At 42.1% G+C, this 15180-nt stretch overlaps 1 protein-coding gene across 1 annotated transcript in view; it reads right to left on the bottom strand.

Moving 5' to 3' along the window:
- The window catches only part of LOC126473266 (nucleolin-like), a 37763-nt gene extending 22822 nt beyond the window's left edge, over positions 1–14941 (bottom strand). The window contains exons 1-2 of the mRNA XM_050100218.1: positions 14804–14941; positions 14388–14499 (exon numbers count right to left, since the gene is read on the bottom strand). Of these exons, the coding sequence (XP_049956175.1) occupies positions 14388–14492 (105 nt within the window). The 5' untranslated portion in view covers positions 14493–14499; positions 14804–14941. The remainder of the gene's footprint in view (positions 1–14387; positions 14500–14803) is intronic.
- Between the last annotated feature and the right edge of the window lie 239 nt (positions 14942–15180).

The raw sequence follows: 15180 nt of genomic DNA, 5'->3' as shown, positions 1-15180 counted from the left end.
CATCAGTCCTAATGCACACCAGGTAGTGGGTAAAGTGCATCACCCCAAGCCAGAAAGTCTTGCCCTCCTCCTAGGGTGTATCCAGAGAAGGGAAGGCAGCCGTATTAAATGATCCCTTACCAACCGAAGAGTTGATCGTAGAAGAACAGTCAGTTTTTTTGGAGTTTCATACACAAAGCATCTGCTCCGATACCACTCTGATCATGAGCTGTGGGAGTCAACCACCCACAGAAAAAGCCCTCTGACATGGCAGCCACTGCCAGTTCTGATACTCCAAAATGATAAGCAACCACTCCTAGGCACACATGGAGAGGTAACAGCTCAGGTATGAGAAGTGTGATCCCTGTGTTGTCAGGGGGCTCAGCCAGATGGGCATGTAACAGCCCCATCACACAGACAGGCTACACATGCTGCTGATCTAGCAGGGTGGGATGGGGCAGGGGGCAACATGGAGTCAAACTGGAAGGGGGGCGGCGGGGGGGGGGGGGGGGGGGGGGACACAGGAAGAGGAACTGTTGGATGGAGTGTGTGGGGACAGTGGGTTAATGGAGATCAAGGCCAGAAGGGTTACATGACTGACTGATGTTTACAAGGATAAATTTCATCAGAAAAGGTGGTCATGGAGAGAAGTATCCACGTGGCCCGGGTTGTGTAGCAGGCACCGAAATTGAGTATGTTGTTCTCAGTTACACATTATACCACTGGGTGGTCAAATTCATTCTTGGCCACAGTTCTGTGAGGTGCACTCATTCTGACGGACAACTAGTTGGTTGTCATACCAATATAAAAAGCTGCGCATTGACTGCAGCAGATTGCTATATGGCACAGCTTCTTTCACAGGTGGCCCTGCCTCTAATGGGGTAGGATAAGCCTGCGACCGGACTGATGACTTAAGTCCTGGGTGGGTGGATTGAGCAGGTCTTGCACCTGGATCTTCAATAGGAATATGATCCCTGTGGCCAGGAGTTTAGGAATGAGAGGGGTGTAGGGATAGACCAAGACAATGTGTAGTTTGGGTGGGTGACAAAATACCACTAAAGTAGGGATGGGAAGGCTCTTGTTTAGGATGTGGCAAAGGATATGGTACAGTTGTTCCAGTCAAGAGTGATGCTGGCTAATGGAGGGAGGGGGCACACACTTGCAGCCAATTCTTAGGGACAGTGGAACGATCAGGGATGGGTGAAGATGAAACACAGGATATCTGTTTGTATACTAGGTTTCAGGGGTAAATACTTGTCTGCGAGTGTAATCATGAGAGCTTCAGCATACTGTATACTGCAGATACGCCATTCATGGGTGGCGAGGGTATATGGGGGTGATTTTTTAGTGTGGAAGGTTGGTTGGTTGGTTGCTTGCTTGCTTGCTTGGTTGCACGACTAAAAGGACAAAACTACTAGGTCATCAGCCCTTTTTCCTCAGTCATATAGATCTGCCTGTTTGAGGAAAAAGGGACTTATGACCTAGTAGTTTTGCACAAAACCCAGTGGAACAAAGTTCCAAGGTCTACGAAAGATCAATAATGGCTAAATAAGGGACGAAAAGGAGAAAGAGGAAGAAAGGCAGGCAATGTGTCCTATGCACGGAGCAGCTGGAAGCAGAGTGCAACAAGGGGACATATATCCTCCAGTCCCTGCCACTTACCAGAGGTATACCACTCACTCAGAGATTGCCTAGGAAAGACTAGTAACACAGACAGGGCGCAGCCACAGTCTTGTCTGGGCAAAGGAGGTAACAGTGTTCTCCCAACCCATCAATGGGCTGATAAGGTTAGGTAGCCCTCCCTTAAAGAGTGGTTAAAAGTCACCTTCACAAATAAAGCATAAAACTAAGTCAGTCACTGAGGCGTCATCTCCGAACACTAGGGGTTGTGAGTCATGGGAGATCAAAAATCTCCTGCAGGGCAGCTAGGTTGGGACAGTCCATCAAAATGTGGGCCACCAAATGGGAAACTCGATGACAGTGGGGTGGGTCCTCATGACAGAGGACATGACTATGAGTCAGCCAGGTATGGTCGATGGAGAGTCAGCAAAGGACTGCAGAGTCCTAGTACGACGCCTGCATGGAGGACCTCCAGATTTGTAGTCTCCTTTATCACCAGTAGCTAGTTTGGTGAAGTCAGAGCAAGCCATTCTGATTTCCAGTTTCCTGCAACTTGACGGCGTAATATGGATCAGAGGTCTGTTTCAGGAATACCGATCTCAAGAGTCAGTTAACTGGTAGCCAGTTTGGCCAGGCTATCGGCAAGTTCATTCCCCGGGTTTCTGATGTGGCCTTGAGTCCACATGAAAGTCACTGAACATCCACATTGTTCAAGGGCATACAGGGAATCCTAGATAGCAATGGCCAATGGATGGCAAGGGTAACACTGGTCAAGAGCTCACAAACTGCTCAACTAGTCGCTGCAGATGAGAAAGGACCCATTGGTGCAGGAACAGATATGCTGAAGAGCATGAGGAACGGCTACCAACCCCGCAGTGAAAACACTACAGCCACTTAGCAAGGAACGCAGTTCAGTATGTCCCTTGCGAGCATAAGCACAGCCCACGTGACCAGCAACCATTGAGCCATCAGTATAGACTACTTTTGAATCCCGGAATGCACCAAGGATGGAGAAAAATTGGTGGCAAAGGTCCTCGGGAGACAGAGTCTTTTGAGCCTTATGGTACGTCAACACGAAGCTCTGGCCGAGGGACACACCATGGAGGTGAACCTGAGTGGGCCACCGGAGATTTAAGAGAAAACAAATGGAGTTCAGAGAGGACGGACTGGATACAGATTACAATCATAATCCCTGATCTGGAACACTGTTGTGAGAGATGGATTTCAGTGTCTGGGAAGACATGATGGTAGTTCGAATGCTTATGGGAGCTGCGAATGCGGGTAGCACAATTGACAAACTGTTGTTGGCACCTGATCCGCAATGGAGGGACCCCAATGCCCACGAGTAAGCTGTTCACAGGGCTAGTTTGAAAGGCTCCTGTCTCAAGTTAAATACAGCCACTGGTGCATCAGATCCAGTATCCGAAATGCTGAGGGCAGTGCTGAACAGTATCTCAGACTCCCATAATCGAGATGGGATTGTATCATAGCTTTGTAAAGCTGCAAAAGGATAGTGCGATCTGCACTCCAGCTAGGGCAGGTGTTACTCAGACAGCAAAGTGTATTAAGGTGCAGTCTGTAGTTTTGCTTAAGTGGGTGAAGACAAGGAATCTACATCAACCGAGAATCAAAGGCCAGTCCTAAAAATTGTGGGGTACGGTGCAATGCAGACAGAATTGCATGAAGTGAGTCTTGGCAGCTGGAAACCGAAAGTCATGAGTGACAGCCCATGACTATCTTTCATACGGTGCCTTGCAGTCGACGTTCAGTGACTCCCAAGCTACAGGAGCAACAGAGAAGGCAAAAGTCGTCAGCGTAAAAGGAGCGTGATACTGAAGATCCCACAGCTGCTGCTAGACCAATGACAGCTACTTGTAAGAGCGACACTCCATAGATATCCCTGCAGGACCCTAGTCTCTGGGGTATGCGGGGTACTGTGGGAATCATCAATTCAAACTTGGGACGTACAGTGCAACAGGAAGTTTAGGATAAAAATCGGGAGCAGACACCAGAGACCCCACCTGTGTAAGATAGCATGAATACGGTGTCATAAATAAGCCTTTTGCAGGTTGAAGAAGACATAAATAAGCCTTTTGCAGGTCGAAGAAGACAGTTATAAAGTGTTGATATTGGGCAAAAGCTGTTCGGATAGCAGACTCCATGTAAACCAGATTTTCAGTAGTGGAACAGCCATGGTGGAAACCATGCCCTGAAAATCAAGGAGCCAACACAGCCACCAGCTCACCATGTGCTCAAGCAACTTACAGAGAACATTGGTGAGACTGACTCAACGATACCTGTCAATCTCCAGAGGTTGCTTACCTGGTTTCAGTACTGGGACAATGATGCTTTCTCATCATTGTGCTGGACACTCATCCCCACTCCAGATGCAGTTAAAGATGGCAAGGATACGGTGCTGACACTCCACCGGTGGGTGCAAGATCATTTTGTTGTGGATGCGGTCTGGGCGTGAGGCTGTTTCAGGGCAGTGGACTAGGACACTGAAGAATTCCCACTCACTGCATGGAGCATTATTTGGCTCTAAGTGGTGTAGTAAAACATAATTGCTTTGGCTCTGCTTTAAAACCTGAAAGGCAAGCTGATAATTCTCAGACTCTGAGGCTCAAGCACACTGCAGAGCAAAATGTTTGACGATGGCATCAGGGTCAGTGTCAGTGTAGACAGTGGCATTCAAGATAATACCAGGTACACCTGCAGGTGTCTCACGTCCTTAGAGATGTCTAATCATCACCCAAACCTGCGAAGGAGAGATACATGGTCTGATGGCTGAAACATACTGTTCCCAGAAATCTCGCTTCCATCTTTTTATTGGGTGGTGGACCAAGGCAGAAAGCCACTTAAAGCAACGAGGTACTCCATCGATAGGTGCCGCTTATGGCATTAGGGAGCCGACCTACGATCTCTAACAGCCTCTGCGATTTCTGATAACCACCAAAGTTCTGTCTTCCATCAGTGTAGGCCCAAGGAACAGAGGATCGCTAATCAGCTGTTGAAAGGATGGTCGTGGTTGTATTCTGGATTGCCTCGCCGATACTTCCATGCAGCAGGTAGCCAAGGAGCAGAGGCCAAGCATCCCAGTCAGCACTGTTGAGAGACCATATGGACTTGTGTCCAGGGTAGTGATGCTGAGGGAGGGTCAGGAAGATCGGGAAGTGGTGACTACCACAAGGGTAATCAAAAACTCTCCAGTGGATGGATGGGAGATGACAAGGGCTGCAAATGGAAAAGTCAATGGCAAAGGAAGTTCCATGCACCACACTGAAATGTGTGGGGGTATCAGTATTCAAGAGGCAAAGGTCAAGTTGTGCTAGTAAATTTTCTATGTCTTTCCTGTGGCCAGTGATCGTTGTTCCACCACACAGAGGGTAACAGGTGTTGAAATAATCCAAAATTAGGAAATGTGGTGAGAGTTCTGAAACCAATGCAAACAGTATGTTGTGAGAGACTTCATCATCGGGAGGGAGATAAACATTGCAGATGGTAATATCCCAAAATGCCCTTACCCAAACAGCCACAGCATCTGAAGGTTAATTAATAGGCACCAGTTCGCTATATAGTGTGTCCAGAACATACGCGCAAACTCCACCCAACACCCTGTCATACACAGCACGATTTATAAGTAACACCCCCAGTACCCACAAAGAGCTGAGGTCTGCATTGCTGAAAACCAAGTCTCTGGAAGCCAGGGGATGTGCTTAAAAGATGATGTACCTTATCCAAGTGGTGGAAAAACTGCTACCATTCTACTGGAGAATAATATTGTTGACGCACAGTGAGGAAATGAAGGGATCAAAGAGGCAGGTTATGCCTTAGTGTCACCTGCTGCCACTGGTTGAGGGTTTATGGCATCAATACACATGGGTTCCACTGGGTGGTGCAAACCATGGCCTTGGGGGCCTGTGTGAAAGGGGTGATAGCAATCCAAATGCAGGTACTGTTGGTGGTTGGTCAGTTTAATACAGTCAGGATGGAGTCGTCATAGGTGGTGCTCAATGTCCAGGAAGGTGGAGTGTTGGATTGAAGAGAACCAGGCGAAGCTGAAGGTGTTAAGGTTATGAAGGAATGAGGGTATGGAGTTTTGATCGTTACACCATATTATAAAGAAACCATCGACGAACCTGAACCAGATGATGGGTTTGGGAGGCTAGGAAGGTTTTCTGCAGATGGCATATTAAAGGTTGGCATGTGGGTCTGATGTGTGTATTCATTGTTTACCTGTAAATAAATCTGAGGCATAGCCATGGGCATCAGCATGGCACCCTCCTATGACAATTTTATGAGCAATCTAGAGGAAACTCCTCACCCCTCAAAAAACCTAAAACTCATTACCTGGTTCAAAATGTGCAACCTTCCTGGATGTTGACCATGTCTGATGGCTTCATCTATACTTCTGTCCATATTAAACCCACTAACCACCACGACATCTTCATTTTGACAGCTGTCAACCCTTCCATACCAAAAAATAGCTCCCATACAAGCTCTTCGCTTGTGGATGTCTTATTTGCAGTGACATGAATTCCCTTGCCCATTATACTGTGGGCCTCATGCGAGCTGTTACAGACAGACACTACACCCAAATCTAGTCTGCAAACCAATTTCACAAACCATATCCTCCCCCCCACCCCACAAAGAATCGGCTACAAAGCAACATCCCACCTCATCACCCAATAGATCCTTCCCACTCCTACTTAAGTGACGTTACTTACCCATACAACCTACACAACATCCGGGCCCCATTTTATTCCAATTACACTCTCAACCCACATGACACATGGACAGCCAGGTGCAAGACCCGCCCAATCCACCCACCGAGCACTCGCTACGCCAGTCCAGTCACAGGCTTATCCTAGCACATCAAAGGCAGGGCTACCTCTGAAAGCAGCAATGTCATATACCAATTCTTCTGCAGTCATTGCACAGCTTTTTATATTTGTGTGACAACTAACCAATGGTGTGCCAGAGCGAATGGCCACTGCAGAACTGTGGGAAAAAGGGACCATCCAGTTGCACAGCGTGCTCAATTGCAGTGACTGTCTTACAACCCAGGCCATCTGGATCCTCCCCTCCACAGTCAGCTTTTCAGTACTATGCAGACAGGAGTTACCCTTGTAACACACACCCTTCAGTCTCTTGACCCTTCTGGCCTCAATCTCAATTAACTCACTGTCCTCACACACTTCCCCCTACAGTGTCCTCTTTCTCTGTCCTGTAACCCCCTTCCAATCCATATCTCGACATCAAATTCATGTGCCACTCCCCACCAGCTTCGGTGCCCATGCATTACATACCTATCCTGCTCACCTGGCACTCCTCCCTTCTGAATTCTTAGCCAGTAAATGTGCTGCCTACCTCCAAGCCACCAACTTTTCACTCTAAACCCCTCTTCCTACCTCCATCCCCCCCCCCCTTTACCATCACCACCCGACATATCCCTTACACCTAGTCTACATATTGAAATGCAATCGCAGCACTGTTTCCAGTTGGCTCAATGTGTGTGTGTTTCTCTAAATTTAGAAAGTTTTCTTCCTCTTTTGTGTGTGCCCGTCTACTCAATGCTTCTGCTATTCTGTGAGTGGTGGTCTTCTCCACCCCTCAATTATTTACTCACTGACTGACATAACTAAGACATTAACCTGTAACTAGGGCAATAGACTGTCTTGGAACCTGTAACTCACAGATTACTATAATTCAATTGAACACTGAATGGAAATGGGAAATTGAAGTATTATTGGTTACTAAATTAACAAAATGTATTTAAATGTAGGCCTCCTGACAGGACTCCCCAATTTAAGCAAATTCATGTAACTTTAACTGAAATTACAACGAAACCAAAATAGTTGCATGTAACAGACTTAAATCTGAGCATCTCAGTGGTGCAAAATACGTGCGGAATTTGGTACAACTGGCATTTTTGGTAACAGAGGTAGATATGGTGAATATAGTTCAAGAGAAGGTCAGAATTCACTCCTTTTCTGACAGGGAAACGGAGAAAGCATTGAAGTAATGTTTCCAGTCTTTCTTATAACCTATTCCTTGTTTAAACATGGGAAAATATCTGACAAAATACGTCTAGGTGGAGAGATTGTGCTACATGCATTGCTATCTTACCTCTATGCTAGTTCTGTAAGTGTACATAAAGTTGCCTTAACGGCAAAAGTTACTATCACAGCTCCATTTGGTGAGGAACAACAGCTTACCAAACATTTTTCACTGGTTCCAAAGAAAGTGGTCCTCGTAAAAATGGCTCTAGTAAGTAACCTACACCAAGTTACAGATAAAGCTTTGTACCTTACATATATTCTGTACCAGTTTCAACAAAACTGAAGACTGTCTAGCTCGATTCCTTGTGTCACTCGAAGAAGAAGAAAAAAAAAAAAAAAAAAAAACCCTACAAGAAACTGGTTTCGTTAATAGCCATGTTTGTAATGTAAACTGTATACAGTTCATCTTAACTACTGGTAAGTACAGTACAGCCCCAGTTAACTTAGGTCAACTGAAACTTAGGTTACCCAAAATGTCTCCTAAAATCATAAACCTAAAAATTAAAATGGTACTACAAGGAAATAATTCAAGTGTGTTCCAGGCTGTAGCTAGAGAGTAGAGGTGAGTGCCCAATCCTGCTTCCCCAGCCACCAACTTTCCAGCCTAAGTATAGCTACACTGCCAACAAGATTGCATTCAAGTGGTTTACTTCCATTGTATGTGCATTTTTGTGTCACAGCAACTAAGCAGAATAATGTTAAATTACTTTCATTGATTAGTTCTTATCAAAGAAGTTGAAAGAGGAACTTTATTGAAAACTATAGCACTGGTTTTTCTATCATTCCAGAATGAGTGAAGTCTATATTTCTAGAGCAAGATGTGAAAAATCTCTGCAGAAAAACAATGAAAAACCTGACTTTCAAAATGGTGCTATCTTCAGTTCACCCAACAATGAGGAAAAAGACTTGGCTCTCACAAGTCCAATAACACAAGGAAATGCTAAAAAAATGTTAACAGAGTTGTTAAGTGAAGAACAAAAAGATTCTTTTTTCAAGCTCTGGGTGGGTAGACAGATTTTAAATCAACATGCCAGTCGGCAATTTAATGTATGTGGAGAAAAGTTATCTGCAGACCCAGATGCAGGTCATGGTTTGAAAATTAAGTCTGGAGATTACAGCCGAGGCTAAACTAAGCACCATGCTTATAGTGCTCCTGAAATGGGTGTTAATTTTATGACGTTGCCTACTAAATCCTTAGCTTCCTTAAAAGAAATGCCTACCTCCAGACACGAAAGGAAAAAGAACGGAAAACTGTTCTTTTGGCATCAAACGTTTCTTACACGTACAGGTATTCATAGAGCCCACAACGCTTCTTTGGTGTTTTGTGAACTCTGACAAATGTTCTAGTGATTGCTTGTACCAAGGGTTGCAAAGTTTTTAGTTAAAAAGGTCTACCTAAGAAAGAACTTACTGACAGTGCAACTACGCATCCTTGTGAGTTTAAAAAGTGTCGACTACTTGTGAATTTCCTTCTCCCAAATGTTACCAGTGTGATTCAGTCACTGGATCATGGTGCAATGGTGACATTTAAATGGCACAATTGTGGGGGAAAAAACAATAATCTTTCAAGATTGTGGCATGCAAAAGAAAAAACATGAATTCCCCAGTGAAGGCAATAAATATGAGAGTTTGCCAGTTTGCCCAAGCCTGGAATAATGTGAAAGCAGAAAATTATCAAAAGTGTTGGAGAAAACTGCATGATGCTGTGGAAGGAGAAAACTCTCAGAACTTGACAAATAGTAAAAAGAATTCCTGGATCCGAAGACTTTGATACATTCAAGGCAGAGGAGTGGATTGTCACACACTATTTGTAAGAAATCACAAACCAAGAAATTTTAGAAACTGTTTTTCGCTTTCAAACCCTTTAAAAATTTGTTCTGCATTAAAACAAAATACTGTAGTACTTACTGCGTGTTCATGACTTAACCGAAAGAACTGTTATTCAAAATGTCTTCCCCCTTTAGTTCAGTCAACGAGGATTGTATTGCAGTTATAAAATGGTTTTGATTAAAGAAAGAATACATTAATCCCACAGAAGAGCAACACAAGGTTACTCAATAAAAGTAAGTCATTCCATTAGTCTCAAAACATCATCCAATCTGTTACTTGCCCTATATCATTACATTTTCTGAAAGTTTTTTGTTCGGACTAAATATATATTCTAGGCCGATAGTCCACAAATGCCGTGACAGGCCACCAGAAACGAATCAAACTGCCCACTTCTTAAAAGCATTTCTAACACTTAAAGAGTACACTGATTCACAGACCTGTAGCACATTTCACCTTCTCTTGAGTGACGTATTCCCACCACTGCTTCTATCATATTCCAATATATCAATAAATCTGTGAAATTTAACATCATTAAGTTCTGCAAGATTAAAAGCATTCCTCTTCAGTCTCAGGAGTTTAAACCTTTCTTTCCCTGTGTTTATGTCGATCCTTGCTATACTTAACAATCACTGTCAGAGTTGAAATTGTCTGAAACAAAGACATCTTTAATAGTATGAGGAGAATTTCACAATATCATGTCTCATCTTTAACAATGAAGTTGGGGGCTTCTCCATGTCTATTTCCAGGCAATTCCTACACAGATTCTGAAAACAACAATCTTACTCTGTCTTCACGAGGAGTACCAGTACATCCTAGTTCAAACAACATACATGAAGTGCCAAGTGCAAGACCTGCCCAGTTCACCTACCCAGCACTTCCTACCTCAGTCCTGTCACCAACTCATCCTAACCCACCAAGGGCAGGGCCATCTGCGAATGCAGTAATGTCACATGAACTCTGCTGCAATGACTGCACAGTTTTATGACAGCATGACAACCAACCAGCTATCGACAAGAATGAATGGCCACTGCCAGAGTGCGTCTACAAACCAAGCTGCCCACACAGGAGCACAACACACTAGAATTCAATGGCTTCAAAACCCAGGCCATCTGGATCCTTCCCCCCACCACCAGCTTTTCTGAACTATGTAGGTGGAAGCTTCCTTGCAAGACACTTTCACTCCTGCAATCCTCCTGGCTTCCATCCCCGCAACTCACTGGGCCCACAGCCCCTACTCAAAAGTTTCCCTTCTTCTGTCCTGTCACCTTCTCCCAATCCATGCTTCCACTTCATCATGTGTCACACCGCACCGGCTCTGATAACCTGCGTAGCATTTGCCTAGACATTGTGCACTCGCCAACCTTCCTTCCCTCATTCCTAGCCAGCACACCTGCTACCTCCCGCCACACCTAGCTATCCATTCTTCCAAAAGCTAGTAAGTTTTCAGTACCTTGTAATGGCAACTGTCATTTGGCAAGTGGTTTCCTTTACTTCTAAATTACTTGCTGGGTCATTCCATGCCAAGTGGTCTAGAGGTTCCCATATAACCCTCATAGATTATGATGAAATTATACATGAACATTAACATATGTTCAAAATAAGCATTGGTACAGTTTCACGGTCCTTAATTCAGTACTTCTAAGACATATAGTAATTTGTCTGACCCACAGCACAGTGCACCAGCGAGCTTTCCACAACTTCGATAGATAATGTCTCCGACAATGCCATTTTGCACTCTTAAGCAAAATGATAAAGATTTACTGAGCAATTTTCATGTGGATAATTGAAAGTAAAGTTGGCCAAAAAATTTAAAAAATGTGAAGTTAGCTTTTTATTATACCTCTGGAAATAATTGTGGGATAAACCTGAAACTTTGCACATAACAACATACCAAAACAAGGACTTCAAATACAAAACTTCAATCTCCTACTGCTTTCCACTAGTTTACAAATTGAAGGCACAGCTGATTTTTGCAAAAACGCCGAAAAATGGCACCTTTTGGCTCACTTTTAGAAAAAAATCTGTGGCAAACTCAAGCTATTTTCACTAGAAAGGCCATGTTCTAAACCACCTAAAAACTGGATTTGGTTTAGCAATGCCTGCATATAAGCTCCTAAAAAACAATGAGGTGCATTGAAAAATGGGCCCATATTCCAATGGCATTCAAATTAAATTAGACATTTTATTAGGTTATACAAGCGTTTAGTACTCTAGGGAAGCAATATCAAAAGTTGACTAAGAAGTGAGATAACGTCCAAATATCTTTAAAAACTTAAAAAAGAATTTTTTTTGTCACAACTCAATGTGACATATTTCAGTCTGTTTTTCTGCTGTAATTACAAAATCAAACTGGTTATAAACTTCCCAATGTAACTGTGCATTACCAAAGACAGTAAAATTGTTGCATAAGAGATGGAGCACACACTATGTTAACAGCCTTCAGGTTTTAAGCCATTATCGCATTGTGTAATTTTTAGTGAAGTTGAAAGTTGACAGTGCCTGACATTTTATGGAAAGGGGTTGATGTTACAGAGACTTGTTAATATGTCTCTATTCTGTAATGCTATACATATGCTATTTTATAGAGTACTTTGTATCCGCATACTTTGCAGTTTATGTGGAACACTAGAGTACTTATGAAAAATTGTGTAAAAGTAAACAGTTTTTGATGTTGCTGAGCAAGTCATATAATAATTTCTCAATGAACACACCGCCACTTGACTGTGTTATTGTTTATTTAATTATAGCCTTTAAGCCCAGTTTATGCCATTTAACATATTTTACTGGACATAAGCTCAAAATTGCCCATAAATTAAGAAAGATCTTCACTCCCCACAAAATGCCAGGTGTAAAATCATGAAGTTGTAAAAAGATCAGTAAATAATAGTGAGAACATATATTTAATAAAAACAGGTTTACTTTGGTATATAAAATATGAACACAGGTCCTTGAGTCACTATCATTATGACTCACGGACATGTGTTCACCTTTTACGTACCACAGTAAACCTGTTTTTAGTGTTGCTATAGTCCACGATGGCTTCTAATGAACATGCAGAGTTTGCAGATGACTTTTTGCAGAAGTACACCAAAAATAGCCATTTTTGGCATTTTTTAAAAATCTTTGCCCTGAATTTGCTAAGTTTTGATAAGCAGTATAAGAATGAAATTTCATATTTTAAGGCCCTGTTTTGCTAAGTCATTACGCGCAAAGTTTCACGTTTATCTTGCAATTACTTCCAGAGAGAATAAGCTAAAGTTCACATTATTTTCAAGAAAATATTTTTTGGCAGACTTTGCTTCAAATTATCAATAAGAAAATCGCTTACAGAATCTTCTTCATTGTTTCCTTCAAAGGGCACAACATTGTAGAGACAGCCTAGTTTGTTTCTTTCAGGAAAATATTGCCGAAGACATGTCTCAAATTCTCAGAAAACCCACAGGTGCACTGTTGATAGTTGCACTATGGGATCAAACAAATGACTACCTCCGTAAGCATTGAATAAGTTTTCTCCAAATGTCTCCAGGAAACAAACATCTATATATACCTGATCAGTACAAGTTACGACTGCTGGCACAGTTACAACAAATGTGTCCTACCTTGAAACCTAGTTAATACGAAAAAACCAATCTGCAGCATAGATCGAGGTCTCAGTTAGGCAGCTGAAATTTTTTATGTGAAACATTATTTATGCAACTGATCTATGGCATAGCCCGAGGTCTGCATTCCTTCCATACTTACTAACGATAAATATCTAAAATTGCGTAGCATGTAAGTTTTATTACATAGTAGATAAATCACCAAATAGTATTTTGGTGCAAATTACGTAACCTCGCGTCTGCACAAACACACACATACAAAGTACAGAAACTACGTAAGATAAGATACATGAGGGTGGATAGTTCTCCTCAATGTGTAAGTTACAGCTGGTCAATAAATAATCTGTTGATATCTAATGGCTTCACAAACTTCATAAAAATTGTGTGTGGAGTTCACAGATTTACATCTTGTTGGTCCACCTATCCAAGCATCTAGTAATATCAACCACAGCCTCACAGTACATTTATTCACTTATGAATATGTTACCAACAATACATCAAAGTTTGAGATTAACATATTCGCAAGTACGACACCAGAAGGAAAAAATATCTTCAGCAAAGAGAGGTGTGAAATATCCAACTATAAAACTACTGACAATCTACCCAGAGGAATAAAAATGTGACATAGCTGAAGCGTTTTCAAATTAGATTACAGAGGTTGCCCCATAGCTAATATCACACAGGAATTCTTGGGCAGAGATGTTTAGCCATAGAAAGTTCAAATGGCAAGCATGCAGCCAAATAGAAGTTCATTATTTTTTCAGTTGTATACATTTGTTCTGTTGACATGTTCCCTCATCATAAAGCTTACTGAGAATTTTAACTATGGAACAAGTAAATAACATTTGCAAAAATACAAGTAGGCCTATCATAGATAATAACTTGGGGTCTCAATTTCATCTGACATTATGGTGTCTGTGTTGATGCTAAGACAAGTCTCTCATTTACCACCTAAACTCGTGTTGAAACATTTCAATGGAATTCAGCGTTTAGCTACATTTATTTGTTATACTAAGATAATCGCTAAATAATTCGCAGGTCTTGAAAATGACTCCATATTCGATGACAGTGATACACAAAAGACAAAAATGTCAATTCAGACACAAAACGTACACAAGAATGCACTATCTGATAATGGACGAAATTCGAAAAGAATACATTATTCCAAAACCACAAAGTTTCGAAATATACTGAATACAGGTTCTGCACTTTAATTGTGTGAACTTTTTACGTATTATGACTTTACAATACACTATGAAGGATCCAGCCCCTAGTTACAAACGCCGGCATTACGTACCTCACTTGCTGCCGGAGTCCAGTCGTCATCAGATTCTTCTAATTCTTCAGGTTCGTCAACAGAAAACTCATTTTCCGAATCGTCTTCCGCGTACTTTTTCTTCATTCTTACTCTATGGAAGAAAATAATTGTCTTCTAACATGTAATTAATCACACGAATATTTACAAAAGGTTTAACTACCAAACTTGAGGCCACTACGTAAAATAATTGTACTGCTAAATCTGACAAACAATTAACATTTAACACTATGATTTTACTGGCATACAATACCAGTATGTCATTTCTGTACGTAAACAAGGAAAAGGGCGCGTAGATAATTCCTTCGTTTGAATCCCCATTGCTTGTTCGGATTCGTTACTCAATGAATGGTTTAAAACGCATAAAATAAACGCTTGGTACTTTTGTAACTACTTACGCTCCACTGCACCACACGCACGTAGAACAAATAAACTAATGCCGAATACACAATTTCTTAAAGTCCCACACACATTACCAAGAAGAAGGACGCTCTCACAAATTTCTCCTTGTGTATCATGCAAAGCGCTTCGAAACGACAAACAAAGACTAATATCGACAATCGATACATTGAAGACAACTAAGAGACACGATGACTAAATATTTTCTAGGCAGCTGGCGAGAAGCTCAAAAAAGCAGATATATATCCTCTATATATATGAAAAAATGCTCTACTGCGAATTTATTCAAGCTAAAATTACAAAGATAAATAATCGAAACATTTGGTCATGAGTTAAGATGGTGGCGCGCGAGTAGATGTTAACGTCCCTCAGAAAT

Source organism: Schistocerca serialis, chromosome 4 (genome assembly GCF_023864345.2).
Source record: "Schistocerca serialis cubense isolate TAMUIC-IGC-003099 chromosome 4, iqSchSeri2.2, whole genome shotgun sequence".
NCBI classification, from domain to species: domain Eukaryota; kingdom Metazoa; phylum Arthropoda; class Insecta; order Orthoptera; family Acrididae; genus Schistocerca; species Schistocerca serialis.
The sequence above is the reverse complement of the archived record's forward strand: the minus strand, read 5'-3'. Positions and strand labels throughout refer to the sequence as shown.